We start from the raw sequence: 26,936 nt of genomic DNA, 5'->3' as shown, positions 1-26,936 counted from the left end.
ACCACTTTGGTTCTGGTAGCTTCAGAGAAACTTGCAAGTAATATTCTTTGGCTATTTTCTGCAAACAAAAAATGTCCATAGGATAGCCATCAGCTGGATCCAGACCTACGACCATATGATTTGCTGAATGACCCTGATATTTGGTTAACGGCTGTAGTAAAACCAGTAATAAAATTGATCGTCTGGTCATGTGATGACTCGATTTATGACTACATTGATTTATGACCAACACTCCGGGTTCAGCTGTGATCTGAAGTTAAAAGTCTACCTGTATCTCAATTTCTGGAGATTTTCCTATCTCTGATTAACAAATGTTAGATTAAAAAGAACTCACTGGATTTTGCAATCCCTGTCATCTATTTGGTTTTTCATTCCATGGTGTGGAATAATTTAGAAGGCTGTCAGAAAAATGTGCAAATTTGTCTTCCAGATACTTCTAGATTAGACACAGAGCTATTTTAAACTCAAGGACAGATGGTGCATTCGAAAACTTCTTCTCATCGTTTCTAGTGAGTGACTCACCAATTTCCTCTTCTCTGACCACAGAGTTGAAACCTCCTTGTAACTACAGAGTATTGCCTCCCATTAGGAATATTCCTGGACCTTTAAGGCAGGGATGAAATGCTCCCGGTTCGGACCGGATCACTCGATCCGGTAGCGATGGTGGCGGGTGGTTCGGAGAACCGGTAGCAAAAATTCCTGCGCCCCCCCCCCACCATGTCCAGCAGAGCCGCGCGATCATCAGAGGCTTTTTTTTTTTTTTTTTACTTTTAAATGCATTTTTTCTACAACATCTTCGGCTGAAAAAATGCTTTTAAAAGTTAAAAAAAAAAGCTGATGATCATGCGTTTTAGCTGGGATCGGCAGAGGCTTTTCAAAGCATTTTTTTCTGCAACCTCTTCAGCCAAAGGGGTTAAAAGCCTCTGACGACCCCAGCTAAGTTGTTGGTTTTAGCTCTGAGCTTGGCAATTTGGTTGCAAACGCTTTGTCACCGTTCGAGGAGACATCGTCCGTGCATTTTGAGTTGTGCTTGTCTGTACCTTTTTATGAGATGCAAATTAATCTGAATGTTGTTCATCATATGTTCATATGATCTGATTTCGGACTGTTTGATTGGCTGGCAGTTGTTGTTGGCTGTAGTTGAGTACCATCTGTGTAATGCAGATTAGGATTAGAGTTGTTTATCTGGGTGCTTCTGAGTACTTAACTACAGCCCAGCAACAAGAGCCAGCCAATCAAACAGACTGAAATCAGACCATGACTCAGAAATATCCGAACAAACAACATGGAAACTAATTTTTCTTCGAGACCGCCTTCTGCCACCAAGAGCCTCCCGCCGGCCAGTACGCTCCCGCGGAGGTGGGCTCCTTGGGGTGCCGTCGGTCAAACAGTGTCGGCTGGCGGCCCCCAGGGGGAGAGCCTTCTCTGTGGGGGCACCTGCCCTATGGAACGAATTGCCACTGGAGATAAGGAGGATTCCAGATCTATGCCCCTTTCGCCGTGCCCTCAAGACCTTCCTATTCCAACAAGCCGGGCTGGCCTAACTCTTTTAATTGAGTAATTTAGTTCTTAATTTGATTTTAAATTGGGGGTGTTTTAATTGTAATTAAATTAAAATTTAATTGTAATTAAATTGTAATTAAAACAAAATACTATTTAATTTGTTTTAAACTATTTTTAAATTTTGTATTCTATGTATTTTTATCTTCGGCTGTTCACTGCCCTGAGTCCTTCGGGAGAAGGGCGGTATTTAAATTTGAACAATAAATAAATAAATAAATTTGCATCACATAAAAAGGTATTTGTAATGCTCTCTACATGGGGCTCCCCTTGAAGAGCGCTCGGAGGCTCCAGCTGGTCCAGAATGCGGCCGCGCAGGTGGTTATGGGCGCAACTCGTTGTGCCCGTGTGACACCCCTCCTGCGCGAGCTGCACTGGCTCCCAGTGGTCTTCCGGGTGCGATTCAAGGTGTTGGTTACCACCTTTAAAGCGCTCCATGGCATTGGACCTGGATACCTTCGAGACCGTCTTCTGCCACCAGTAGCCTCCCACCGACCAGTCCGCTCCCACAGAGAGGGTCTCCTCAGGGTGCCATCAGCCAAGTTATGTCGGCTGGCGACACCCAGGGGGAGGGCCTTCTCTGTGGGAGCCCCAGCCCTGTGGAACGAACTGCCCCCAGAAATACGTAAGATCTCCGACCTCCGGGTGTTTCGCTGCGCACTGAAGACCCTGTTGTTCCGCCAGGCCAGGCTATCAATATAATAATTTTAAATTGGGGTATTTTAAATTTTTCGGGGTTTTAAATCGGCCAAATCTATTTAATTATTTTAATTTTTAATCATTGTTGTGTCTTGTGTTTTTAAATTGGCTGTACACTGCCCTGAGTCCTTCGGGAGAAGGGCGGTATAGAAATAAAATTATTATTATTATTATTATTATTATTATTATTATTATTATTATTATTATTATTATTATTAGACCTGTGTGCTACAGAGGAGCACAACTCAAAACGCATGGACGATGTCTTCTCGAACGGTGATGAAACGTTTGCAACCAAATCACCAAGCTCAGAGCTCAGACCGACACCCTAACTACCAACCCGAGTTACAAATATTCAAACGCCATGGTCATAAATGTGAAAAACAGTCATCAGTCACTCTTTTTCAGCGACGTTGTAACTTTGAATGGTCACTGAGTGAGAGAAATTGTAAATTGAGGACAGCTCGTATGATTAAATTGTCGAGCCGCTTGACATTGTTTCTTGGTTCTTTTTGATGGCCACGGACTGGATGAGAGACAGAGCCGAGATAAATAAACAAATAAATCTTTGTGCTAATATGTGGCCTAGCAAACGATCGTTGCACTTATGCCAAACCTAAAAACCTCCTATTACAATCATATTTAAATTTCATGGCCTATTATGGATGCCATTACTAAGCTTCTTGTATATAATAACCCATCACCACATGCAACATGATGAAGCTAACCTGAATAAAGTTATTCATGTCCGTTGTAGGACGACAACAAAACCACAAAGGTGATTTCCCTTCCTTCTGCTCCCCACAGCTGCCCAGCTGCCCATTACAAGCCACAAGGACCACAAAATAACAAGATCCTGACATGGTTGAACCAATGATGCCATCATGTCCTAGTATCCCGCCACTCAACACGTTCCAGAAACAAGCTCATTTCCTTGACAATGTCATAAATGCACAACGTTGTCATTTGCTGAGTCTTGCCTATGGGGTCCACAGCCGAAGGTGAAGCTTCTCTGGAATTTAGGAGCCTTGATAGGATCAACCACTGATGGTCTTTGAGAAAGAGGTTGGGCAAGAAGACCTCCATGGTCCCCTCCAACTCTGTCATTTCTGAAGGATGAAGTTGTGCTGAAACAGACAAAGGTTAGGGGCAGAGGTGGGTTTTAGCAGGTTCTTACCAGTTCTGGAGAACCGGTAGTGGAAATTTTGAGTAGTTCGGAGAACCGGTAGTAAAAATTCTGACTGGCCCCACCCCCATCTATTCTCTGCCTCCCGAGTCCCAGCTGATCGGGAGGAAATGGGGATTTTGCAGTAACCTTCCCCTGGAGTGGAAGGTTGTTCTAGGTTAGTCCTCGACGTACGACCACAATTGTGTCCAAAATTTATGCTGCTAAGCGAGACAGTTATTGAGTGAGTGTTGCCCCATTTTACGACCTTTCTTGCCACAGTTGTTAAGTGAATCACCGGTTATTAAAGTTAGTAACACGGTTAAATGAATCTGGTTTCCCCATCGACTTTGCTTGTTGGACGGTCGCAAAAAGGGATCATGTGACCCCCCCAGGACACAGTAACCGTCATAAATCCATGTCAGTTGCCGAGCATCTGAATTTTGATCCCATGACCCTGGGAATGCCAGGTGTGAAAAATGGTTGTAAGTCATTTTTTTCAGCATTGTAACCTTGAATGATGAACGATGAATGATGCACAATGAACTTTGAACTTTGAACTATGGCAAATCTAGACAGCATTCCAAAAAGCAGAGACATCACCCTGCCAACAAAAGTGTGTATAGTCAAGGCTGTGGTTTTCCCAGTTGCAATGTACGGCTGTGAAAGTTGGACCATAAGGAAGGCTGAGCACCAAAGAATTGGGGCATTTGAACTCTGGTGCTGGAGAAGACTCCTGCGAGTCCCTTGGACTGCAAGGCCATCCAACCGGTCAGTCCTAGAGGAGATCAACCCTGACTGCTCTTTAGAAGGCCAGATCCTGAAGATGAAACTCAAATACTTTGTCCACCTAATGAGAAGGAAGGACTCCCTGGAGAAGAGCCCAATGCTGGGAACGACGGAGGGCAAAAGAAGAAGGGGACGGCAGAGAACGAGGTGGCTGGATGGAGTCCCTGAAGCAGTCGGCGTGAGCTTCAATGGACTCCAGAGGATGGTAGAGGACAGGAAGGTCTGGAGGAACGTTGTCCATGGGGTCGTGATGGGTCAGACACAACTTTATGACTGACAACAACAACAACTTTGAACATTTATTAAACAATCAGTAATAAATTGAGGTCAGACCAGCCACTTTTGAAATGATTTCAAACCAGGGCAGGATTATAATCTTTTTTAAAAAACTTTTTTATTAGTTTATTGAAGTATAAGATACAAATAAAAGAAAACTATGAAAAAGTAAGAAGAGAGGAAGGGTAAAAGAGGGGGTGTAGAGTAATGGGAGAAAAAAAAAGGAAAAAGGCTTTTTGGCACATTCAAAGGTAATAATATTAGAACTACGTTTTGCTTTTACACAACAATATGTGCAAGCCATATCTATAACAATGTAAAGGTAAAGGTTCCCCTCGCACATATGTGCTAGTCGTTCCCGACTCTAGGGGCCGGTGCTCATCTCTGTTTCAAAACTGAAGAGCCAGCGCTGTCCGAACACGTCTCCGTGGTCATGTGGCTGGCATGACTCAACGCCAAAGGCGCACGGAACGCTGTTACCTTCCCACCAAAGATGGTCCCTATTTCTCTACTTGCATTTGTTACGTGCTTTCAAACTGGCAGAAATATAACAATAAGACTGTCTAATTTTACAAAAACAGAATCAAAGATTATAATCTTAATTTACATGTCCATTCCGGGCCTGTTGGGGGAATAATTCTGGTCATCGAAGTCCACCCATCTTAAACTCGCTAAGGTTGACAAACCGCGCCTCTAGAAGATGGGACACCGATTTTCGCGTGGCTTATGGGTGAGGAGAAATGGAGAGATGGACAAGAGCTCATTAGAAAGAGAGAAACCCAAGAGCATTATTAATTTGTGGCTTAAGTCAGCGTGGGAGGAGGAAAGAAACCCGCAGCAAAGCACTTTGGGGTAATAAACAAAGCAGTAGCACGTTAAGTCTTGTAATTAAGTTTCAGATATTAAATCAGAGGGTGTAGTTAGAGTTGGCCGCGATGAGTAGATATACATACATACACAAACACAATATCTACATAAAGGCTGGTATATAAACTTTGCATTACGTCGGTCTGGTAATAGCCTTGTTTTCACTTCTTAGTGAACGTCTCCGTTGGGTGTGCATTGTCTAGCTCCGTAATGGGGAACCTACGGCATGTGTGCCGGAAGTGGCACGCAGAGCCATCTCTCCAGGCACGCGAGCTGTCACCTGTTACTTTTCTGGGTTCCAGCGTGCCGGCCAGCTGGTCTTCACATGAGCGGGAGTGCCAGAAATCGGGAGACTGGTGTGCATGTGCATGCCGGAAACTGGAGTAGCAGCTGCCCGACACACGCATGTGTACCGGATGGCTGCTCTTCCGGTTTCCGGAACTCACATGCGTGCTGGCCAGCTTGTCTTTGCACATGAATGTGTGCCAGAAACGGGGAGATGACATAGCTGGTGTCAGGGGTGAAATGTAAAATTTGTTACTATCGGTTCTGTGGGCGTGGCTTGGTGGTAGAGGTAATATGACTGAGTGGGCGTGGCCAACTTTTTTTTTTTAACTTTTAAAAGCATTTTTTCTACAATCTCTTTGGCTGAAGAGGTTGTAAAAAAAAATGCTTTTAAAGCGTCTGATGATCCCAGCTGACTTGCCTGATCAGCAGAAGCTTTTTTTCCTTTTAAAAACATTTTTCTATAACCTCTTCGGACGCGATCATCAGAGGCTTTTTTTTTTACTTTTAAAAGCATTTTTTCGGCCAAAGAGGTTGTAGAAAAAATGCTTTTTAAAATTTTTAAAAAGTCTCTGATGATTGCACGGCTCAGCTGGGCAATGGCGGGGGGGGGGGGCAGGGATTTTTGCTACCAGTTCTCCGAACCACCCGCCTCCATCGCTACCGGATCGGGCACTCCGGTCCGAACCGGGAGCATTTCACCACTGGGTGGAATTCCATTTTTTTTTAACTCTGTGGGCATGGCTTGGTGGGCGTGGTGTTGCTTGGTGGGCGTGGCAGGGGAAGGATACTGCAAAATCCCCATTCCCTCCCCATTCCAGGAGAAGGATACTGCAAAATCCCCATTCCTTCCCCACTCTGGGGCCAGCCAGAGGTGGTATTTGCCGGTTCTCCGAACTACTCAAAATTTCCACTACCGTTTCTCCCAAACCTGTCAGAACCTGCTGAATTTCACCTCTGGGCCACCACCAAGTAGGCCATTTTATATGGTCCCACCACATATACAGTACATTCCTAATGTCTTCCAATATTTGAGGGGCTGTCCCAGAGGGAGGTAGTCAACCTATTCTCCAAAGCACCTGAGGCCTACACAAGAAGTAACAGATGGATGATCATTAAAGAGGGAGCCAACTTAGAACCAAGGAGAAATTTCCTGACAGCTAGAATGATTAATCAGTGGGATGTATAACCGTGGGACTCTGTAACTTCAATAAAATTTTTATTTATTATTATTATTATTATTATTATTATTATTATTATTATTATTATTATTATTATTATTTCTATGCCGCCCACTCTCTGAGGACTCTGGGCGGCTTACACCAAAGACAGTCTACTAAATAGCCTATTGCCCCCAACAATCTGGGTCCTCATTTTACCCACCTCGGAAGGATGGAAGGCTGAGTCAACCTTGAGCCGGTGAGATTTGATCCGCTGATCTGCTTGTCAGGGTGGCAATTAATCCCATTCTGCTTTTGGGTAATTGCACCTTGATTTAGAGAAGTGGATCGAGGCTTTTCCCTTGAAGCATCCTTTAAGAAAATAAACCCGAAGATATATTTTCTAAGAAAAACTCATTTATTTGTTATAAAGAAAATAAAACATCTCACTAGCTAATTAGTTACATCTTGGCAAAGCTTTCCCCGGCCAGACCTCTCCTGGCTGGAGAACAAAGAAAGTGAGAAGAAAGTGAAAGAATGTGGACATGCGCAGTTAGCTTAAAGATAAGAACTTGGCAAGCTACGGTAAGTCTGAAAGTCCAAAAATAAAAGCTCATCTGGTAAATACAAAAACGCAGTGACACTGCTGAACTATCAGTCATCTGAAGTAGCTGCAGTACTGCCCCCTAACCACTGCGCCAACCTTGTCACGATTATTTCAGAATAGAGAAGGATCTTGTACTTCCACAGGTCAAAGCATTGTTGGAAGGTATACAGGCTTTGAGGAAGACTAAGCAAGAATAGATTATTACTACAAAGCACCTGAAGGCAAGACATGAAGCAATGGATGGAAACTAATCGAGAGAAGCAACCTAGAACTAAGGAGAAATGTTCCGACAGTGAGAACACTTAATCAGCGTGATGGCTTCCCTTCAGAAGTTGTGGGTGCTCCATCGATGGGGGTTTTCAAGAAGAGTTTGGACAGCCATTTATCTGGGATGGTGTAAGGTCTTCTGCAGGGGTGATTTTTGCTATCAATTCGCTCACACCTGTGCCACATCTGCGCTTCAAGGTTTTGGTTACCACCTTTAGAGCGCTCCATGGCATCGGACCAGGGTACTTACGAGACCGCCTTCTGCTACCAATAGCCTCTCACCGACCAGTACGCTCCCATAGAGAGGGGCTCCTCAGGGTGCCGTCGGCCAAACAGTGTCGACTGGCGGCCCCCAGGGGGAAAGCCTTCTCTGTGAGGGCACCCACCATCTGGAACGAGCTCCCCCCGGAGATACGGAGGATCCCGGACCTGCGCACGTTTCGTCATGCTCTCAAAACATTTTTATTTCAGCAGGCTGGCCTGGCCTAACTCTCCCTTTTAAATTTGTAAATCGTTTTAATCTGTTTTATAAATTGGGTGTTTTAAATTTCTTTTGGCCAAAAAATTTAATAATTTTAATGGATTTTTAATGTTTGTATTATCTGTATTTTATCTTGGCTGTTCACCGCCCTGAGTCCTTCGGGAGTAGGGCGGTATAGAAATTTGATTAATAATAATAATAATAATAATAATAATAATAATAATAATAATAATGTGCAGAAACTTTTGTGCATGCACAGAGACGCATGCACAGAGAGTATTTGATGACATCCGGGCAGGTATCTGTTATCTTATACATGCCTGACAAATAAATAAGCAAAATAATAGAGAGAGGGGGGGGGAGAGAGAGAGTGAGTGTCGGAAGTCAATGCTTCTTATCCTTCCTCACTTCTCTTCCCTCTCTTCCTCCCAATGACAGAGATGATTCAAAGGCCACCTTGGCCTCAGGGTGTTGAGAAGCTTCCTCTGTCATTGAGCTGGGCGATTAATCCCTGCGAGTGGAAACTCAGGGCTTCCCTTGGCACCGGGAAAGAGGCCACCGTCTTCAGTGAATGAAAGGAAAACCCACAAGGGAAGAAAAGAGAAAAGGGAAGCCTCCATCACCAGAAATCAGGAGAACCAGAAAGAGATCTGGGGCAGGAGGGCAGCTGCCTCTTCCAGGATGGCCCCCTATAGCCCTTCCCATCTATGGTACCCCAAAGTCTCCATGGAAGATGTGGAGAAAGACAGGGATCCCCCTGTTCCCACGGAGGGAAGCATTCCTGAAGGTCACCCCTAGTTGACTTGGCATTGTGGCTAGAAGAGAAAGGACCACTGGAACGCCATGTCTATGGAGATCCTCCATCATCCAGGTCACGGTTGTCCCAAAGGTGCTTCTCCCAAAGACAAGTGGACTTCCTTGGGTTGGGTGAGGAGTGTTCTCCTTGAAAAACATTTCGCTTCTCCTCCAAGAAACTTCTTCAGATCTTCTGCATGAGAAGCAAAACCTTCTCAGGGAAAAACTCCAAGGAAGTTCAGCTGCCTTTGGGGAAAGCACTTTTGGCATCGCTGGGATGTCAGCCCCACCCTTCTGCCTCTCGCTAGCCAGGGTGTGTATGTGTGCGCCCCACATTTTGGTCCTGGAGGGCCAAACTGGGTAGATAAAGGATTCCGACTGGAGATTGGAAGAACTGGGCTGGGAGGGGGGGGGAGGCTGGGGTTAGGAGACACGACCCCTGGTTCAGCCTCTCTCCCCACGCCAGAGGGTCAGCCCAGCCTCCCGCCTCCCACTAGTCAAGGGGGACCATTTCTGACAGATGGCAGTCCAGTCTCTTCTTGAAAGCCTCCAGTGATGAAGCTCCCACAACTTCTGAAGGCAACTTCTGTTCCATGGGTTGATCGTTCTCACTGTCAGAAAATTCCTCCTTATTTCCAGGTTGAATCTCTCCTTGGTCAGTTTCCATCCATTATTTCTTGTCTGGCCTTCAAAGGTGCTTTGGAAAATAGTTCGCCCCAATTTTGGCCACAGAAGCAAAAGATGCGCCGTGGGGCGCATCATAAGGCACTCCGATTGGAGAGTGGAAAAACTGGAGTGGGAGGGCGGAAAGGCTGAGGTAAGGAGGCGTGACCCCCCCCCCCTGTCTCAGCCCTTCTCCACACCCACCCCCGAGGGTCTCCCCGCAGCTGGGTCTCCGACGCAGGGCTCAAGCAAGACGCCGCAGAGGCTGGTCTCCGGCCGTTCCGCAGGGCAGGGCGCGGTGTCACCGGCTGCTCATCCCCGCCCTTGGCCGCCCGGTCCTTAAATGCCGAGCGATGCAGGCGCCGCCGCCTCTTCTTCCTTCTCCTTCTCCTCCTCTTCCTCCTCCGATCCGTTCAGCCGCTCACCATGAAGCCGCTCCTCGCCGCGCTGCTAGCCGGCCTCCTCTGCATGCGGACGGGTAAGGCGCGCCCCGGCTCGCCCCGGTGGGAAAGTCGAAAGTTGTGGCTGCGTCCATCGTGATGCTACAATTCGTGTCTCGGGGGGGATCGGAGGCGATTTGAGCCGGGCGGGGGTCCTAAAGTGCCCGGGGAGCTGAAGCACCCCCGATTAAGGTGGGATTCAAAGATCTGCGCGAACCTGCAATGCCAAGTTGGGTTAAGTGTTGGCTTGGCCAAAAAGCGGTGCGGTTATTTATCGTGGTTGTCCGGGATCTGGTCATTCTGGGCATTTTGGATGGGGGGAAATATTGAAAGGACAGATTAACAGAGTTGGAAGGGACCTTATAGGTCATCTAGTCCACCCCCCCCAAGCAGGAGACCCTTCACCATTTCTGACAGAGGGCAGTTCAGTTTCTTCTTGAAACGTTCCAATGATGAAGCTCCCACAACTTCTGAAGGCAGCTTCTGTTCCATTGAATATAGAATAGAGTTGGAAGGGACCTTCTAGGTCATCTAGTCCACCCCCCCAAGCAGGAGACCCTTCACCATTTCTGACAGAGGGCAGTTCAGTTTCTTCTTGAAACGTTCCAATGATGAAGCTCCCACAACTTCTGAAGGCAGCTTCTGTTCCATTGAATATAGAATAGAGTTGGAAGGGAATAGAATATAGAGTTGGAAGGGACCTTCTAGGTCATCTAGTCCACCCCCCCCAAGCAGGAGACCCTACACCATTTCTGACAGAGGGCAGTCCAGTCTCTTCTTGAAAGCCTCCAGTGATGAAGCTCCCAGAACTTCCGAAGGCAACTTCTGTTCCGTGGGTTGATTGTTCTCACTGTCAGAAAATTTCTCCTTATTTCTACATTGAATCTCTCCTTGATCAGTTTCCATCCATTATTCCTTGTCTGGCCTTCAGGTGTTTTGGAAAATAGCTTGACCCCCTCCTCTCTGTGGCAGCCCCTCAAATATTGGAACAGTATCCTGTCTCCCCTGGTCCTTCTCTTCACTAGACTAGCCATGCCTAGTTCCTGCAACTGTTCCTCATATGTTTTAGTCTCCAGTCCCCTAATCATCCTGGTTGCTCTCCTCTGCACTTTTTCTAGAATCTCAACATCTTTTTTTTTTTTAAAGACCTCTCTAAAGTTCTTTACAAACGATTCTTTAGCATCCTGATTTAGCCTGGTTTAAGCCAACTATGGTTTCTTCAATAACCCCCCATTGTCCTGGTGCCAAGGACAGCCCGGCCTCGAAACTAAATCGACCTACCGGATTAGAAGAGTTCAAATGTGCTTGGGATGTTGAGATTTATGGTTTAAAAACAAGCAATCATCGTTTCACTTGACACAGTGCATAAATCTAAACCATTGGGGTAATTAGCGGGTTGGTGCGTTACACAGTCTTGGATCAGTTAGGAAAACTACAGTGGGGTCGTGTGAATTTGCTTTGGTTTCAAGAAGGAAGGAAAAACTGGTCTTTGTAGACGCAGATTCGTAGAATCTGATGGGGATATCGGGAGGTCATCTAGCCCAACCCTCTCCAAGCTTTGCAGAGAAAAGGGTTTGCAAGGCCCCCCTTTGAGAAGATGCTTTTTGTGGCCACTCAGTAGTGCTGACAAGGGGATGAACATCCAACTTTTGCATTTTGTACTTTTATAGTTTTGTAATATTCTATATACTGTGTTTTCCCCAAAATAAGACCCTGTCTTATATTTTTTTGAACCCTGAAATAAGCGCTTGGCCTTATTGCCATGCGCTCAAAAGCCTGATTGAGCTTATTATCAGGCATGTCTTATTTTGGGGGAAATATCTATCTATCTATCTATCTATCTATCTATCTATCTATCTATCTATCTATCTATCATCTATCCCTATCATCTTTCTTTCTTTCTTTCTTTCTTTCTTTCTTTCTTTCTTTCTTTCTTTCTTTTCTATCTATCTATCTATCTATCTATCTATCTATCTATCTATCTATCTATCATCTATCCCTATCATCTTTCTTTCTTTCTTTCTTTCTTTCTTTCTTTCTTTCTTTCTTTCTTTCTTTCTTTCTTTCTCTCTCTCTCTCTCTCTCTCTCTCTCTCTCTCTCTCTCTCTCTATCTATCTATCTATCTATCTCTATCTACCGTGTTTCCCTGAAAATAAGATCCTGTCTTATAGTTTTTTTGAACCCTGAAATAAGTTCTTGGCCTTATAGCCATGCGCTCAAAAGCCCGATTGGGCTTATTATCAGGGGAGGTCTTATTTTGGGGGAAAACAGGGTAGATAGTTTTATTTTTATTTATTTTTTTAATATTTTGACCTGCCCAGAGTTACCCTGCAGTAAAATGGGTGGCGGATAAATTGAATGGAGGGATGGATGGATGGACAGATGGATGGACGGACGGACAGACCAATGCAGGTAGTCCTCGACTTACAACGGTTCACTCAATGACCATTCGAAGTTGCAAAGGCAGTGAAGAAAGTGACTTCTGACTATTTTTCACACTTACAATCCTGGCAACGATCCCCAAGGTCACGGGATCGAAAGTCTGCCGCCTGGCAAGTGGCTTGTACTTATGTCGGTTGCCGTTTTCCTGGGGTCACGGGTGACCTTCTGAGAAGCCAAGTCAATGGGAAAGCCAGATTCACTTAACAACCGTGTTACTCATTTAACAACTGCGGTGACTCGCTTGGCAACGGTGGCAAGAAAATGTCATAAAATGGGGCAAAATTGACTTACCAAATGTTTCACTTAGCAACAAAAGTCTGGGGCTCATAAACTGCGGTCGTAAATCGAGGACTGCCTATAGATAAAATCCAGGAATAGGAGAAACTTGGAAAGGAGGGAAACGCCCATTAATTTGAAGTTTTCTGAATGTAGCTGGTACCTCTTATCTTTGGACGGATAAACAGAAATGCTGGTTTTACATTTGGCTTCATGTTATGCATGAAGCATAATTATTATAATTATTCCTGAGTTGAAGACAGAAGAATAGAATAGAATAGAATAGAATAGAATAGAATAGAATAGAATAGAAATAGAAATAGAAATAGAATAGAAATAGAAATAGAAATAGAATAGCATAGCATAGCATAGCATAGCATAGCATAGCATAGCATAGCATAGCATAGAATAGAATAGAATAGAATAGAATAGAATTCTTTATTGGCCAAGTGTGATTGGACATACAAGGAATTTGTCTTTGTGCATAAGCTCTCAAGAAAAGAATTATCTTGGTTTTTCCGCTCCTATTCCTCCTTTACTTTCAAATACTCCTTTTTTAGTAGTTTTTTAATTAGTTTATAATGTAGCATTCAAAGAAAATATAAAAGTAAAAGAAGGCAGGAAAAAGGGAAAAGAAAAGTGGGGAAAGAAAAAGGGCAAAAGAAAAAAAAAGGCATTGACTTCTGACTTTCTTCGGTGCAGAGGCCTCAACATCAAATTTCAACTTTTTAACTTTTTACATAATCGTATTAACTAGCCATTTCTATAACAACAAACCCATCGAATCTGTAAAACCCCAAATCAAAGTTTCATTTTTTTCCCCCACCCCAAGCACAAAGTCCAGAAGCGGTTTCCAAGCAGAAGCAAAAATATTTGTATTTCTTTCCTTGAATAGAACCGTCAATTTAGCCATCTCTGCTAATTCCACCCGTCTTTACTTCCAAATATTCCTGTAGCTATTTACGTGCAGGTGTTGGCTTGTGAGGGCGAGACGGACAGGTGTGGCACGGCCTGGCGGGTCGGCAGCTGGCATCCCTGGCCTCAAAACTGCCCTCGTTTGAGACTCTCTATCATTTTGTCTTAATTGCAGCAGGCCTTCAAATAGGCTGGCAATAAAGAGCATCCCAGCCAGGGTGGGGCACGGGACACCTGCCTGATTTTCCACCCCTCCCTGAAAAAAACAGCTCAAGGGGTGGGTTGGAGGAGTAGAAAAAAGCAGGGAAGCCCGGCATCCTGTGTCACCTTTCGTAAGTCACAACACGCTTCATCAACCTCCATTCAGGGAAAACATCTCTCTGCTGATCTACCTCAATTTTTTTTTGCCGATTCCTCAACGCTGCCAGGTACCTTCTCCTGCCAGGGTGCCACCATTCAGATGTGAAGATGGCAATTCCCAGCTTTTTGGGGTTTTTTTTTTTTAAAGCTCTGGGTTAAAATTTCTCCTGCATGAAAAGAAACGTTTCCAAGTTGACGCCCTCAATTGAGAGCCAGTTTGGTCTAGTGGTGAAGGCACCAGTCTAAAAAGCGGGAGACTGTGAGTTCTAGTCCTACTTTAGGCATGAAAACCAGCTGGGCGATTTGGGCCCAATCACCAGGAGACTGTGAGTTCTAGTCCCACCTTAAGCATGAAAACCAGGTCTTGGGCCAAACCCGAGGAGATGGCGAGTTCTAGTCCCATCTGACTGGGTGACTTTGGGCCAATCACCAGGAGACTGTGAGTTCTAGTCCCATCTTAAGCATGAAAGCTGGCTGGGTGACTTTCGGCCAATTACCAGGAGACAGGGAGTTCTAGTCCCATTTTAGGCTAGAAAGCCAGCTGGGTGATTTTGACCCAATCACCAGGAGACTGTGAGTTCTAGTCCCATCTTAAGCATGAAAACCAGGTCTTGGGCCAAACACGAGGAGATGGTGAGTTCTAGTCCCATCTTAGACATGAAAACTGACTGGGTGACTTTGGGCCAATCACCAGGAGACAGGGAGTTCTAGTCCCATTTTAGGCTGGAAAGCCAGCTGGTTGATTTTGGACCAATCACCAGGAGATGGTGAATTCTAGTCCTACCTTAGTTACGAAAGCTGACTGGGTGACTTTGGACCAATCACCAGGAGATGGTGAGTTCTAGTCCTGCCTTAGTTATGAAAGCCAACTCAGTGACTTGGGCCAGTCTCTCTCTCTCTGTCAGCTCAGTTCACTTCACAGGGTTGTTGTTATGGGGGGGAGGAAGGAGGAGGAAGGTGTGTTGAATATGTTCACCTCTTTGCATTATCGGTGAAAATAAAAAAAAAAGTTTGGGATACAAATAATAAACTGTCTGTGCTGCAAAAGAAAAACAACAACAACAACAACTCAGTTGTCATCTGGACAAATGGGGAAAAAAAGAATGATCAGAGTTTGCTTCCCTTGGCACAGCTATCTAGATTGAAGGGCACAGCTGGCAGAGTGTTGCTAGACGAGGTTGAGGATGCTTAACCCCAGGGGTGAAATGCTCCCGGTTCGGACCGGATCGCCCGATCCGGTAGCGATGGTGGCAGGTGGTTCGGAGAACCAGTAGCAAAAATCCCTGCCCCCCCCCATGCCCAGCTGAGCTGCGCGATCATCGGAGTTTTTTTTTTTAACTTTTAAAAGCATTTTTTCTACAACCTCTTTGGCCGAAAAAATGCTTTTAAAAGTAAAAAAAAAAAAAAGCCTCTGATGATTGTGTGGCTCAGCTGGAATCGTCAGAGGCTTTTAAAAGCATTTTTTCCTGCAACCTCTTTGGCTGAAGAGGTTGTAGAAAAAATGTTTTAAAAAGAAAAAAAAAGCCTCTGACAATCAGGCAACTCAGCTAGGATCATCAGAGGCTTTTAAAAGCATTTTTTTAATAACCTCTTCGGCTGAACCACCGGTTCGCCGCACATTCACACGCTCTCTTCGTGTGTATTCCTTCCACGTGTGTGCCCGGCCTCGAAAACATGGTTAAATAGGATGGCATTACGCTGAGGCTGGTGGGCAGGCCCACCTACAGTCGCGCTATCAGATTGCCTGAACTGGTACGAACCGGCTGAATACCTCCTCTGAGTAGCAGTGATACTACAATCTTGAATCCTCGCAGCAGAGGTGGGTTTCAGCAGATTCTGACCAGTTCTGGAGAACCGGTAGCGGAAATTTTGAGTAGTTCGGAGAACCGGTAGTAAAAATTCTGACTGGCCCCTCCCCCATCTATTCTCTGCCTCCCAAGTCCCAGCTGATCGGGAGGAAATGGGGATTTTGCACTAACCTTCCCCTGCCACGCCCACCAAGCCATGCCACTCCTACCAAGCCACACCCACCGAATCGGTAATAAAAAAATTTAGAACCTACCCCTGCTTTGCGGCCTGCCTGGGGTTTCGAGCGATGTGTAAACTGTAATTACATCCCCACGACAGATGGGATGGGATTTAAGTAGGGATTTTGGAAAGATGCTGCCAGCTATTACAAAACAGGCTGTTAATAGGAGCAAACAGCAACAGGGTGAAGTCACTGCAATCCGCACCACACCTACAAGCAAACACACACACACACAAACACAAATGCACAGGTTGTCCCGTGCACGTCTCTCCCACACAAATCGCTTTTCTTCCCGAAGGAACAGAGCAAACAGCAGCGTGGGAAAAGTTTCTGGGAGTTTGAATTGCAGAATGAGAGAGGGTTACGCTTCCTTCTCTTCCTCCCTTCTCCTCCTGGTTATTGTTGTTGTTGCTGCTCTTCTTCTTCTTCTTCTTCTTCTTCTTCTTCTTCTTCTTCTTCTTCTTCTTCTTCTTCTTCTTCTTCTTCTTCTTCTTCTTCGTCTTCTTCTTCGTCTTCTTCTTCTTCTTCTTCCTCCTCCTCCTCCTCCTCCTCCTGTCCTTCTCCTTCTCCCCCTCCCCTTCTTCTTCTTCTTCTTCTTCTTCTTCTTCTTCTTCTTCTTCTTCTTCTTCTTCTTCTTCTTCTTCTTCTTCTTCTTCTTCTTCTTCTTCCTCTCCTCCTGCTCCTGCTCCTGCTCCTGCTCCTGCTCCTGCTCCTCCTCCTCCTCCTCCTCCTCCTTCTCCCCCTCCCCTCCCCTTCTTCTTCTTCTTCTTCTTCTTCTTCTTCTTCTTCTTCTTCTTCTTCTTCTTCTTCTTCTTCTTCTTCTTCTCCCTCTCCTTCTCCTTCTCCTTCTTCTTCTCCCCCTCCCCTTTTTTTCTTCCTCTACCTCTACCTCTTCCTCTTGTTTTTCTCCTCCTCCTCCTCCTCCTCCTTCTATTTCTTCTTCCTCTCCTCCTCTCCCACCATTTGCCCAGTTACATTTCCACCCAGGCCTTCTCCACTCCCTTGGACTTCCAACCAAGGCGTTCTTCTGCAGATCCAACTTCCCAGTGTCTCAGATCTAGGGAGGGCCCTCTTCTAGGCCAACCCAGGAGGCTACAACACGGAAGGCACAAAATTGAAACGGTTGGGATTACCTCATCCCTGGTGCTGAGCAGAGCAGACCGTTTGCAAAACTACCTTGCCCGACATCTTTGCTAAGAGGTCATTTCGAAAAGAGGTCAGCAGGTTGCCTGCAGCAGAAGACGCCCACAAATACCAGCAGGCAACATGTAATGAAAGATGAAAACATTTTGGTTTCGTAAGACATGAACGAATTAACCACACGCCCCATGGAGAAACTATTGGTATTGCGTTCAAACCACAACCTACCTCCAACAATGCAAAGGAATCCGTAGGACGCCAGCTTTCTCGTAGATCCAAGTAGATAGATTCACCCTACATGATAGGCTCAAGATCCAGATGGATCTTTTTTTTTTTATTGAAAAGTTTTAAAAAGTTTACATATTTATCCCCCTCCCCCTTCCCTCCACCCTCCCCAACCCGCCCCCTTTTAAAAGCATTTTTTCGGCGGAAGAAGTTGTAGAAAAAATGCTTTTAAAAGTGAAAAAAATAATTAAAAAAAGCCTCTGATGATCATGTGACTCAGCTGGGCATGGTGAGTTGGGGGGGGGGCAGGGATTTTTGCTACCAGTTCTCCGAACCACTCACCACTATCGCTACCGGATCGGGCAATCCGGTCTGAACCGGGAGCATTTCACCCCTGCTCTGTGGGGGTTCCAGGCTCCCCCTACTTTCCAAGCAGACACCTACAAAAACAGGTAGGACATGCGTAACCCCCCCCCAAGAAAACCCACCCTTCAGGGTCAAAATAGGAGCCTTGGCAGTACAGTGGTCTAAAGCACCCTGTTATTAAGACCAGCTGCCTGCAATTACTGCAGGTTCGAATCTCACCAGGCTCAAGGTCGACTCAGCCTTCCATCCTTTCTAAGGTGGGTAAATTGAAGACCCAGCAATAAGCTGACTTTGTATAAATTATACAAAAGTATGAAGGCTATTGCTTAGCGCATTGTAAGCCGCCCTGAGTCTCCGGAGAAGGGCGGCATATAAATCAAATTAAAAAAAAAATAGTGAAGTAAAAAGTGAATAATTTACAAGAAAAGCTAGCTGACCAAATACTTTCCAAAGCTGTAAAACCATCTGACACATTGGGGTTTGTTTTAACTCTGCGAAAGGAGGAACAAAGTTCAGAGAAATTCTTGAGGGGTGAGTGTGACAGTCTTTGTGACAAGAGGAAACAAGGAGAGGTGGGAATGACGGCTCTTTAAATGTCAGTTCCTCTTGTCTGTCTAAATTCCGGTATTTGAGAGGTTGCCACAAAGAGGAAGGGGGTCAACTTATTCTCCAAAGCATCTGAAGGCAGAACAAGAAACAATGGATGGAAATTAATCAAAGAGAGAAGCAACCTGGAATTAAGGAGAAACTTCCTAACAGTGAGGACAATTAATCAGTGGAACAGCTTGCCACTAGAAGTTGTGAATGCTCCAACACTGGAGGTCTTTAAGAAGAGATTTGACAGCCACTTGTCTGAAATGGTATAAGGTCTCCTGCTTGAGCAGAGGGCTGGACTAGAAGACCTCCAAGGTCCCTTCCAGCTCTATTCTGATTATTAAACAAGAATATTCTGATTATTAAGCAAACAATACAGATGGCCTTGGCTCAGACCCTGCGGTTAAATTCCACAGGAATTGCAAACAAAACAAAACAAAAAAATCCATGTAGAGATTTCAACCTTCTTCACGGATTTGTTGAAGAATTTCCAAGAATTTCTCCCCAAGTCCCATTTCAGCCCAAGTGAGAGTAGAAGTCAAAATTCTTGATGTATACTTTGCCAAGCTTTCATTCCAGGTTAAAGGGAGCTTTTGACTATGTACGTTAGCCTTCACGGTTAAAACACAAAAATCAAAAAGAACCATCCGGTAGCACGAAAGAATCTACTTTTTATTCCATTGTGCGGATTGGGATAGGTGCTAACTGGAGCACAGGCTAGATAATGTCAGAACTACGGAATACAGAGTTGGAAGGGACCTTGGAGGTCTTCTAGTCCAACCCCCTGCTCAGGCAGGAAACCTTATACCAGCGATGGCTAACCTTTTTGCCATCGCATGCCAAAAGCGGGGGGAGCACAGGGAGTCACGCGTGTGTGCCCACACCCATAATTCAAAGCGCCTCCCCCCACATGTGTGCACGACCCCCCTGCACTCCCCCCGCTTTTCACATGTGATGGCACAGTGGGCCCAGTAGACCCGGTTTTTGTCCTCCCCAGGCTCCAGAGGCTTTCTAGGAGCCTGGGGAGGGTGAAAACAGCCTCCCCCCCACCTCGGAGGCCCTCCGGAGGCCAGAAACAGCCCATTTCCCAACTTCCAGTGGGCCCAGAAGGCCCAAAAATCAGCTGGCTGGCACGCTGAAGCTGACCTAAGGCAAAGCTTGCCTGCCCACAGATACGGCTCCGGGTGCCACTTATGCCATGCATGCCGTAGGTTTGCCATCATGGCTTAAAACCATTTCAGGCAAATGGTTGTACAATCTGTTCTTAAAAGCCTCTGGTGATGGAGCAACACAGGTTGAAACTAAACCCTGGCAAGACCGAGTGGCTCTGGTAATGTAGGTAGGTAAGCGGGTCCAGCTGGATGATCACTGAAGGGCCCTCTTTAAGAAAGGAAATGTGCTTGTTTGAGGGAAGCCAATTATCTCCAGTTGAAAGGAGAGAATTCCTTTGAAGTAGAAACATTCACAAGAAGGGCCTCTCAGTTGTCAGAGATAAGAGACATTTGGTGATACACAGTATGAAGGTTAAAGAGATCAAGTATGACCACATGTAATATTAACAAGAGATAATTTGAATCTATGCTTCAGTAATTGGCAAAAAGAATTATGACTGTTGTCAAAGAATAAATGAAACAGTAATTGGGAAGTGTCAATTAAATATGACAAATGTATATGATCACATAAACTGCTGAGTTAACAGAATCCTTTGTCTAGAAGGGTATAAAAACCATTGTAGCTAATTTCTGTCTTTGTTCAACGCTTCATGTACAGAGCTTTGAACCTATTGCGCAATATACAATGTCTCTGGCTAACTCTGAAAAGTTGTGTTGGTCTTATTAAATCCACAACACTGGGTTTGGGGTTTGTTGGCTCAGGGAGAATTGGCACCTCTGGTCTTGGATGGGGTGGCACTACCCCAGACAGATCCTGTGCCAGGGGTGAAATGCTCCCAGTTCGGACTGGTACGGCCAAACTGGTAATGATGGCAGCCGTGGTTCGGAGAACCGGTAGCGATGGCGGTGCGAGACTCCGCCCACCCGCCCGGTTGTCGTTACTTCCTGGTTTTAACCAGGAAATGATCTGTTTTTTACCCTCTGCGCATACGCAGAAGGATTTGCACATGTGCATGTCCACCCCCCTTGTGTCACAGGTCACGTTAACCAACCAAGCAGGCGATGAACTTCTCATCACACCCTTCTGCCATTGTTATGGCAGATTGGGCTGACCTTGGTTTTCAGGAGCCTTATTGTTGTTATGTCTGGCGCTGTAGAGGAAAACATTCTACATTCTTCAACTCCCACTCCCACTTACACACACACACACACACACGTTATGCATGGCACCTTAGAAACGAAGCAAAATAAAGTATGGCTTCATTTAGGTAGTTTCGAGAGTTGATGCATTCTTTCTATGCTTTAGCCTCCAGTCCCCTAATCGTACGCCATGTTGGCTTGCTGGTTTATTCCAATACAAGTAAATATGAGCCAGCCATGTGCAGCGGCAGCCAAAAAAGCCAATGCAGAGAAGAGCAACCAGGATGATGAGGGGACCGGAGACTAAAATATATGATGAACTGTTGCAGGAACTGGGCCTGGCTAGTCTAGTGAAGAGGAGGAGACATGATAGCATCTTCCAATATTTGAGGGGCTGCCACAGAGAGGAGGAAGGGGGTCAAGCTATTTTTCAAGGCACCCGAAAGCCAGACAAGGAATAATGGATGGAAACTGAACAAGGAGAGATTCAACCTGGAAATAAGGAGGAATTTTCTGACAGTGAGAACAGTCAACCCATGGTACAGAAGTTGCCTTCGGAAGTTGTGGGAGCTTCATCACTGGAGGCTTTCAAGAAGAGACTGGACTGCCATCTGTCAGAAATGGTGTAGGGTCTCCTGCTTGAGCGAGGGGTTCAGACTAGATGACCTACAAGGTCCCTCCCAACTCTGTTATTCTATAATCTGTAAAAAGTAGTTACAACTGTTCATTTAGTGACTGCTTAAAGTTACCACAGCCGTAAAAAAAAGTGACTTAGGGTTTTTATTTTCACATTTAAGAACCCTTGCAATACCCCCAAGGTCACGTGATTCAGATGCTCGACCACTGACTCACATTTAGGACGATTGCCAACGTCCCAGGGTCACGCGATTCCCCTTTTGTGACCTTCGGACAAGCCAAGTCACTGGGGGAACATTAATGACTGCTATGATTTACTTCACGAAGGTTGTGGCAAGAAAGGTTTTATTTATTTCATTTCATTTCATTTCATTTCATCTCATCTCATTTCATTTTATTTTATGATGCTTATAAGGCTTTGCAAAATTGCCGGGATCTCTGCTCATTTCATGATGTGACTTTAATGCAAGTGTGTTTGCTTCTTTCTATGCACCCCTTTGCAGTGTCTTCGCTCGCGTGCTTCCAATGCGACAAAGTGGACAGTAACAACAAATGCTATGCCATACAGCACTGTGGGGAGAACGACCGCTACTGCGTAACAAAATATTTTGGTGGAGGTCGTGGTAAGTGAGTGTACCCCTCTGGGAGCTTTTCATTCTGTAATTGAAACAAATGCTTCTTTTACAATGGAATGGAATCAGAAGTGGTATTCAGCAGGTTCTGACAGGTTCTGGAGAACCGGTAGCGGAAATTTTGAGTAGTTCAGAGAACCGGCAAATACCATCTCTGGTTGGCCCCGCCCCCATCACTTCGCTGCCTCCCGAGAGTCCCAGCTGATCGGTGTCTCAGCTGATCAGCTGGGTTTTCTTTTGTTGTCCTGCACAGGAGAACGGAGCTGGAAAGCAGGTTAGCGGGCTGGGAAGGAAATGGGGATTTTACAGTATATCCTTCCCCTGGAGTGGGATGGAAATGGGGATTTTACAATATCCTTCCCCTGCCATGCCCACCAAGGCATGCCACACCCACAGAACCGGTAGTAAAAAGAATTTGAATACCACCATGGAATGGAACGGTATGAAGGCTATTGCTTAACGCATTGTAAGCCGCCCTGAGTCTCCGGAGAAGGGCGGCATATAAATCAAATTAAAAAAAAAAAAGAAAGTGGTTCCATCCCAGACGCTTAATGGACCCTGAAGGGTTTCAGAAGGAGCTTGGGGAGATACCTGACTCCCTTGTCCACAGTCCATCCAAGACCCTGGAATAAGGCGGCATCCGGGGCATTGGACCGGATTGCACCTTTGCGGCCTCTCAATGGGCCAGGAAAGCTCCCTAGTTTACTGAGGAGCTCCGGGAGATGAAGCGTCAGAAGAGACGTCTAGAGCGACGCTGGAGGACCAGTAAATCCGCATCCGACCGAACACTTTTGAGAGCCTTTATTAGGACTTATTTAGTGGCGATACGGGCGGCAAAATGTTCACATTTTTCCACACTTACTGCGTCCGCTGATTCTCACCCAGCCGCCCTATTTAGGGTGACTCGCTCCCTCTTTAAGGTAGGGGGAACGGAGGAGCCCTTGCAGGGTAGAGCTGAGGAATTTGTGCAGTTTCTGTCGGATAAAGTTGTTCAGATTCGGATGGACCTGGACTCTGATTGGGCAATACCGACCGAGATGACGGGGGCGGGTCTTAGTCCTATTGTGTGGGAGGAGTTTGAGCCAGTGACTCCTGAGGAAGTGGACAAGGCTGTAGGGGCAATGAGTTCCTCCACTTGTTTGTTGGATCCGTGCCCCTCCTTGCTGGTTTCAGCCAGCAGGGAGATGACACGAGGCTGGCTCCAGGCTTTAGTTAACGCGTCCTTGAGAGAGGGGTCCTTTCCGCAACCATTAAAGGAAGTGGTTGTAAGGCCCCTCCTCAAGAAGCCTTCCCTGGACCCAGCAGAATTAAAGAACTTTCGTCCAGTCTCCAACCTACCTTTGTGGGAAAGGTTGTAGAGAAAGTGGTGGCACTTCAGCTCCTGTGGTCATTGGATGAAACGGATTATCTGGACCCTTTTCAGTCCGGCTTCAGGCCTGGTTAAAGCATGGAAACTGCCTTGGTCACGCTGATGGATGATTTCTGGCAAGCCCTATAAGCAAATTTAAAAACTGATTTAAAAAGATGTCCATAAAAGGTTGCCAAAACTTTAAAAAATAAAAATAAAATGAATCTTATTTTAATTTTGATCAAATAAACCAACTTTGCACTCCTTCCTTTTAGTTCTAACAAAAGGTCTTATTTTAAGCTTGAACAAATAAACCAACTTTGTATCCCTTCCTTTTCTAATTCCAGTTAGAATAGTTCTCATTTGAAAAAAAATAATAATAATTGAGTTCTTCTTCCAAAGCCAGAACACTCAGACCTATGATTGCAAACAGCTTCTCTTGGAAAAAAAATATTAAATGATGGAAACAAAACAATCGTGTTAATTTTCTTCCTCTCCTGCAGGTGAAAGTTACAAGCAACTGATCAGCAAAGAATGTTCTGCCTATTGTCCTGAGGTAGGGGTTGATATCGGCCTGATGGCTTTCTCAATTAATTGCTGTGAGCATTCCTTGTGCAACACAAGTGGTGCCGTCAGTGTGAAGACGAGTTCCTTGTTGCTGCTGGTGGGCACCTTGGCCAGTGTCTTCTACATCATTGGAGCCCATCTGTGATGAGAGACTACATGAGCTCTTGGCAGCTCCCCCAGGGAGGACTCGAACCTATCCTGGAAAAATTGTAGGTTAAAAAGAATTTCCCTCTTGCTACTTGGCTCTGTCTTCAATTCTTTCAACTAATAGTCCAGCCTAGTCCTTGGTATACCTCGGTTGCATCCGATCTACATGGACCTTTACTTGGGTCAAGGGCCTGATTCTCCTTCCTTCCCCAGTCATGATTTTGCAGATGTTTTGTGATTTCTTTGCATTTGCTCCTTGCAAATGTCAACCCACATGAGTTGACCAAAGTTATGGGCAGTAGATAGCAAGATGCATTATTATAAAGTTGAGAAATAGCCCTATGGTTGGTGGTTTACCCCTCCTGGGAGGAGAACCTCAAGATTTCCTTCTTGCTTGAAACAATCTTGCTTGCAAGGAAATCCACTTGGGGGAGGGGTGATGATCCCAGCTTTCTTACTTTCCACTTGGACCTTGATAAGGTCAACTGTTGATAAACTTGGCTGTCCCAAATACCAAGGGAGTATATCTCATGTGTAGTCCATTGTGTAGAAGTGAATGCCTGGTTTCACGCAACCGAGGGTTTGTAGGATAAATTGCCTGGATTCATGCAATGTGCTGAGCCCTTAAAACATGATGTACAGTTGACAAGTATTGGGTTTACACACAACGTTCAGCCAGGTTGGGTTGGGTTTGGTCTTCCGCTGGTTGGGTTCATGGTTGAATAAGGGTGATCTGTCCCCGTCCACACACACACACAAACACAGCCAGCTGAGGGTTAAGAAAGTACTTGGCATGCACACAGGTCGTTATCTCAAACTTGGCAGCAATATAATCACCATCTGCCAAGAGCTTTTACTGAAACAGATAACATAAAATTACATACGCATTGCAAATAGTCCAGCAAAACAATATCCCTTTCAGCAGCTTCAGACGTTGTTCAAGTGACTAGCCAAAGTTCGTTTTTATTCGTCACGGAGTTTTACCAGCCACCACCCTCTCTTATATAGTCTCTGGGGTGTGGTCCAGTGACTCAGTTCTAATCCCTAGCACGCCTCCTTAACTGCTGCAACCGTTTATCACGCCTTCGTTGGCGTGCATCCAGGAATGACGGCTCTCCTTCGCTCTCATCCGAGACACCTGGCTCCTGGCTAATCTCCTCTCCCTCGGCCGGCACCTGAGACAGTGCCAGAGGGGAGGGGCCTGGAGAGGGAGGCCTGGCTGACTCCTCTTCCTCATGTTCGGAGCTTTCTTCCTCCGATGAGATAGGCTCAGAGGGCGGGGCCACAACAAAGGGTTTGTTTTACTTAGAGAAAGTGAAAGGAGCTTTTCTCAGTGATACCGCCCAGAATCACACAATAGTAAGACGGGCAGCATATAAAATTAATAAATATATTGATACATACATACATACATACATACATATATATATGTATTTTTCTTCAACCAGATATTTTCCTATGTAAACCAAGTTTCTCAAATTGCAGCTGTAGCTGCAAAATGTATGCTTGCTGTCTGAAGAAGCCTAGGAGATTATTCTAAATTATTCTAAAAATACGAGTTCCAGGTATATTAGTAAAAATACACACACACACACACATGTTTTCGTAGATTTTCACGGGTACAGGTATGCAAGTCTTGGCGCATTCAGGTCTTTTCCCGTGTAAGATTGAGAGTATCTTGGCGACGTTTCGACGAGGTCCCACTTGTCATCATCAGGCTGGTGTCTTCGGCTTCGTGTCTGTGCGAGCAAAGCGTGATTGGAGATGCCGCCTCTCGATAAATACTGTTGGGGAAGTGGGGGGTGCTGGCTCTGTTGCTGTAGGCGGGTTGGTTGGCTGTGTTGCTACATCTTGATTAGTTGCAGCTTCTTTTTCTAAAATACCCAGATTTTTCCCTATCCAGAAGGGGAAAAGTAATCCAAATTGGGAAAATAAGAATGCCATTCAATCGATTGATTGCATTCTCTCTCTTTCTTTATACCCTTTGTAAAGTGTGTATTTTTCATAATGCTTTCCAAACTGAATAATGTTAATAATAAAAAGGATTTTAAACCTTTCTTGTGATTTGTCTCTCTCTCTCTCTCTGTGGCACAGGGGTGGGTTCTACTTACCTTTACTACCAGTTAACAACGGGACCGCGTGCGTGCTCTTGCTTTGTGCGCGCGCACTTCTGTGCACTTCCTGATGACATCCAGGTCAGTGGGCGGAGCCTCCCGCCGGTTTTACTACCGGTTTTTGTGAACCGGTCCAAACCGGGGGCAATCCACCACTGGTGTGGCAAGTGGCATGTTGGTTGAACTTTAAATAGATAGAATAAATAAAATTCTTTATTGGCCAAGTGAGACTGGACATAGAAGGAATTTGTCTTTGGTGCATATGGTCTCAGTGTACTATATATATATATATTTGTTTTCTTTCCTTTTCGTAGGCTTTATGTGTATTTCTCTTTAGCATAAAAATCTTGGTTTATGTAGGAAGAACCTGACTAAAGAGAAATACATATACATATACATACATACATACATACATACATACATATTTGTTTTCTGAGGTTTTCGCGGGTGTTTGTATGTAGGTCTTTGTATTCGGGTTTTCTCCCGCGTAAAATTGGAGGTGTCTTGGCAACGTTTCGACGAAGTCTCATTCGTCATCTTCAGGCTGGTGTTTTCGGCTTCGTGCTTCTAGGAGCAAACATTCTTGGCAAACGTTGCCAAGACACCTCCAATTTTATGCGGGAGAAAACCCGAATAACCAAAGACCTACACACACACACACACACACACACACAAATTTATATTTATATTTTGCTGATAAAGAAATAAAGAGAGACTAGTATAGATCTATTTCAAGCTATTTAGCTCTCATCAGCTAGCCATACCCTTAACTGGATTCAAACTTGGGCTGCCTGCATGTTAGGCAGTTGTATTAACCTCTGAGCCACAAGTTCTCCCT

At 45.3% G+C, this 26,936-nt stretch overlaps 2 protein-coding genes across 2 annotated transcripts in view; both read left to right on the top strand.

Moving 5' to 3' along the window:
• Positions 1–26,936, top strand: part of LOC148114985 (uncharacterized) — a 451,234-nt gene that overhangs the window by 257,298 nt on the left and 167,000 nt on the right. The gene's annotated exons all lie outside the window — the stretch shown is intronic.
• Positions 9,822–26,041, top strand: LOC117666905 (lymphocyte antigen 6E-like). Its single transcript, XM_034419927.3, has 3 exons — positions 9,822–10,092; positions 21,794–21,913; positions 23,774–26,041. The coding sequence occupies exons 1-3, from the start codon at positions 10,041–10,043 to the stop codon at positions 23,980–23,982; spliced, it is 381 nt and encodes a 126-aa protein (XP_034275818.1). The 5' UTR covers positions 9,822–10,040; the 3' UTR covers positions 23,983–26,041.

The sequence above is a fragment of the Pantherophis guttatus genome, chromosome 3, assembly GCF_059756535.1.
Source record: "Pantherophis guttatus breed Tessera chromosome 3, ASM5975653v1, whole genome shotgun sequence".
In the NCBI taxonomy this organism is placed as follows: Eukaryota; Metazoa; Chordata; class Lepidosauria; order Squamata; family Colubridae; genus Pantherophis; species Pantherophis guttatus.
This window is presented reverse-complemented; position numbering and strand designations above follow the sequence as displayed.

Bases quoted from the DNA above. Each gene is read 5' to 3' on its own strand.
- LOC117666905 (XM_034419927.3), top strand. From the start codon at position 10,041: ATGAAGCCGCTCCTCGCCGCGCTGCTAGCCGGCCTCCTCTGCATGCGG. The intron at 10,093-21,793 runs GTAAGGCGCGCC...ACCCCTTTGCAG, and splicing joins CCTCCTCTGCATGCGGACGG to TGTCTTCGCTCGCGTGCTTC. The intron at 21,914-23,773 runs GTAAGTGAGTGT...CCTCTCCTGCAG, and splicing joins ATATTTTGGTGGAGGTCGTG to GTGAAAGTTACAAGCAACTG.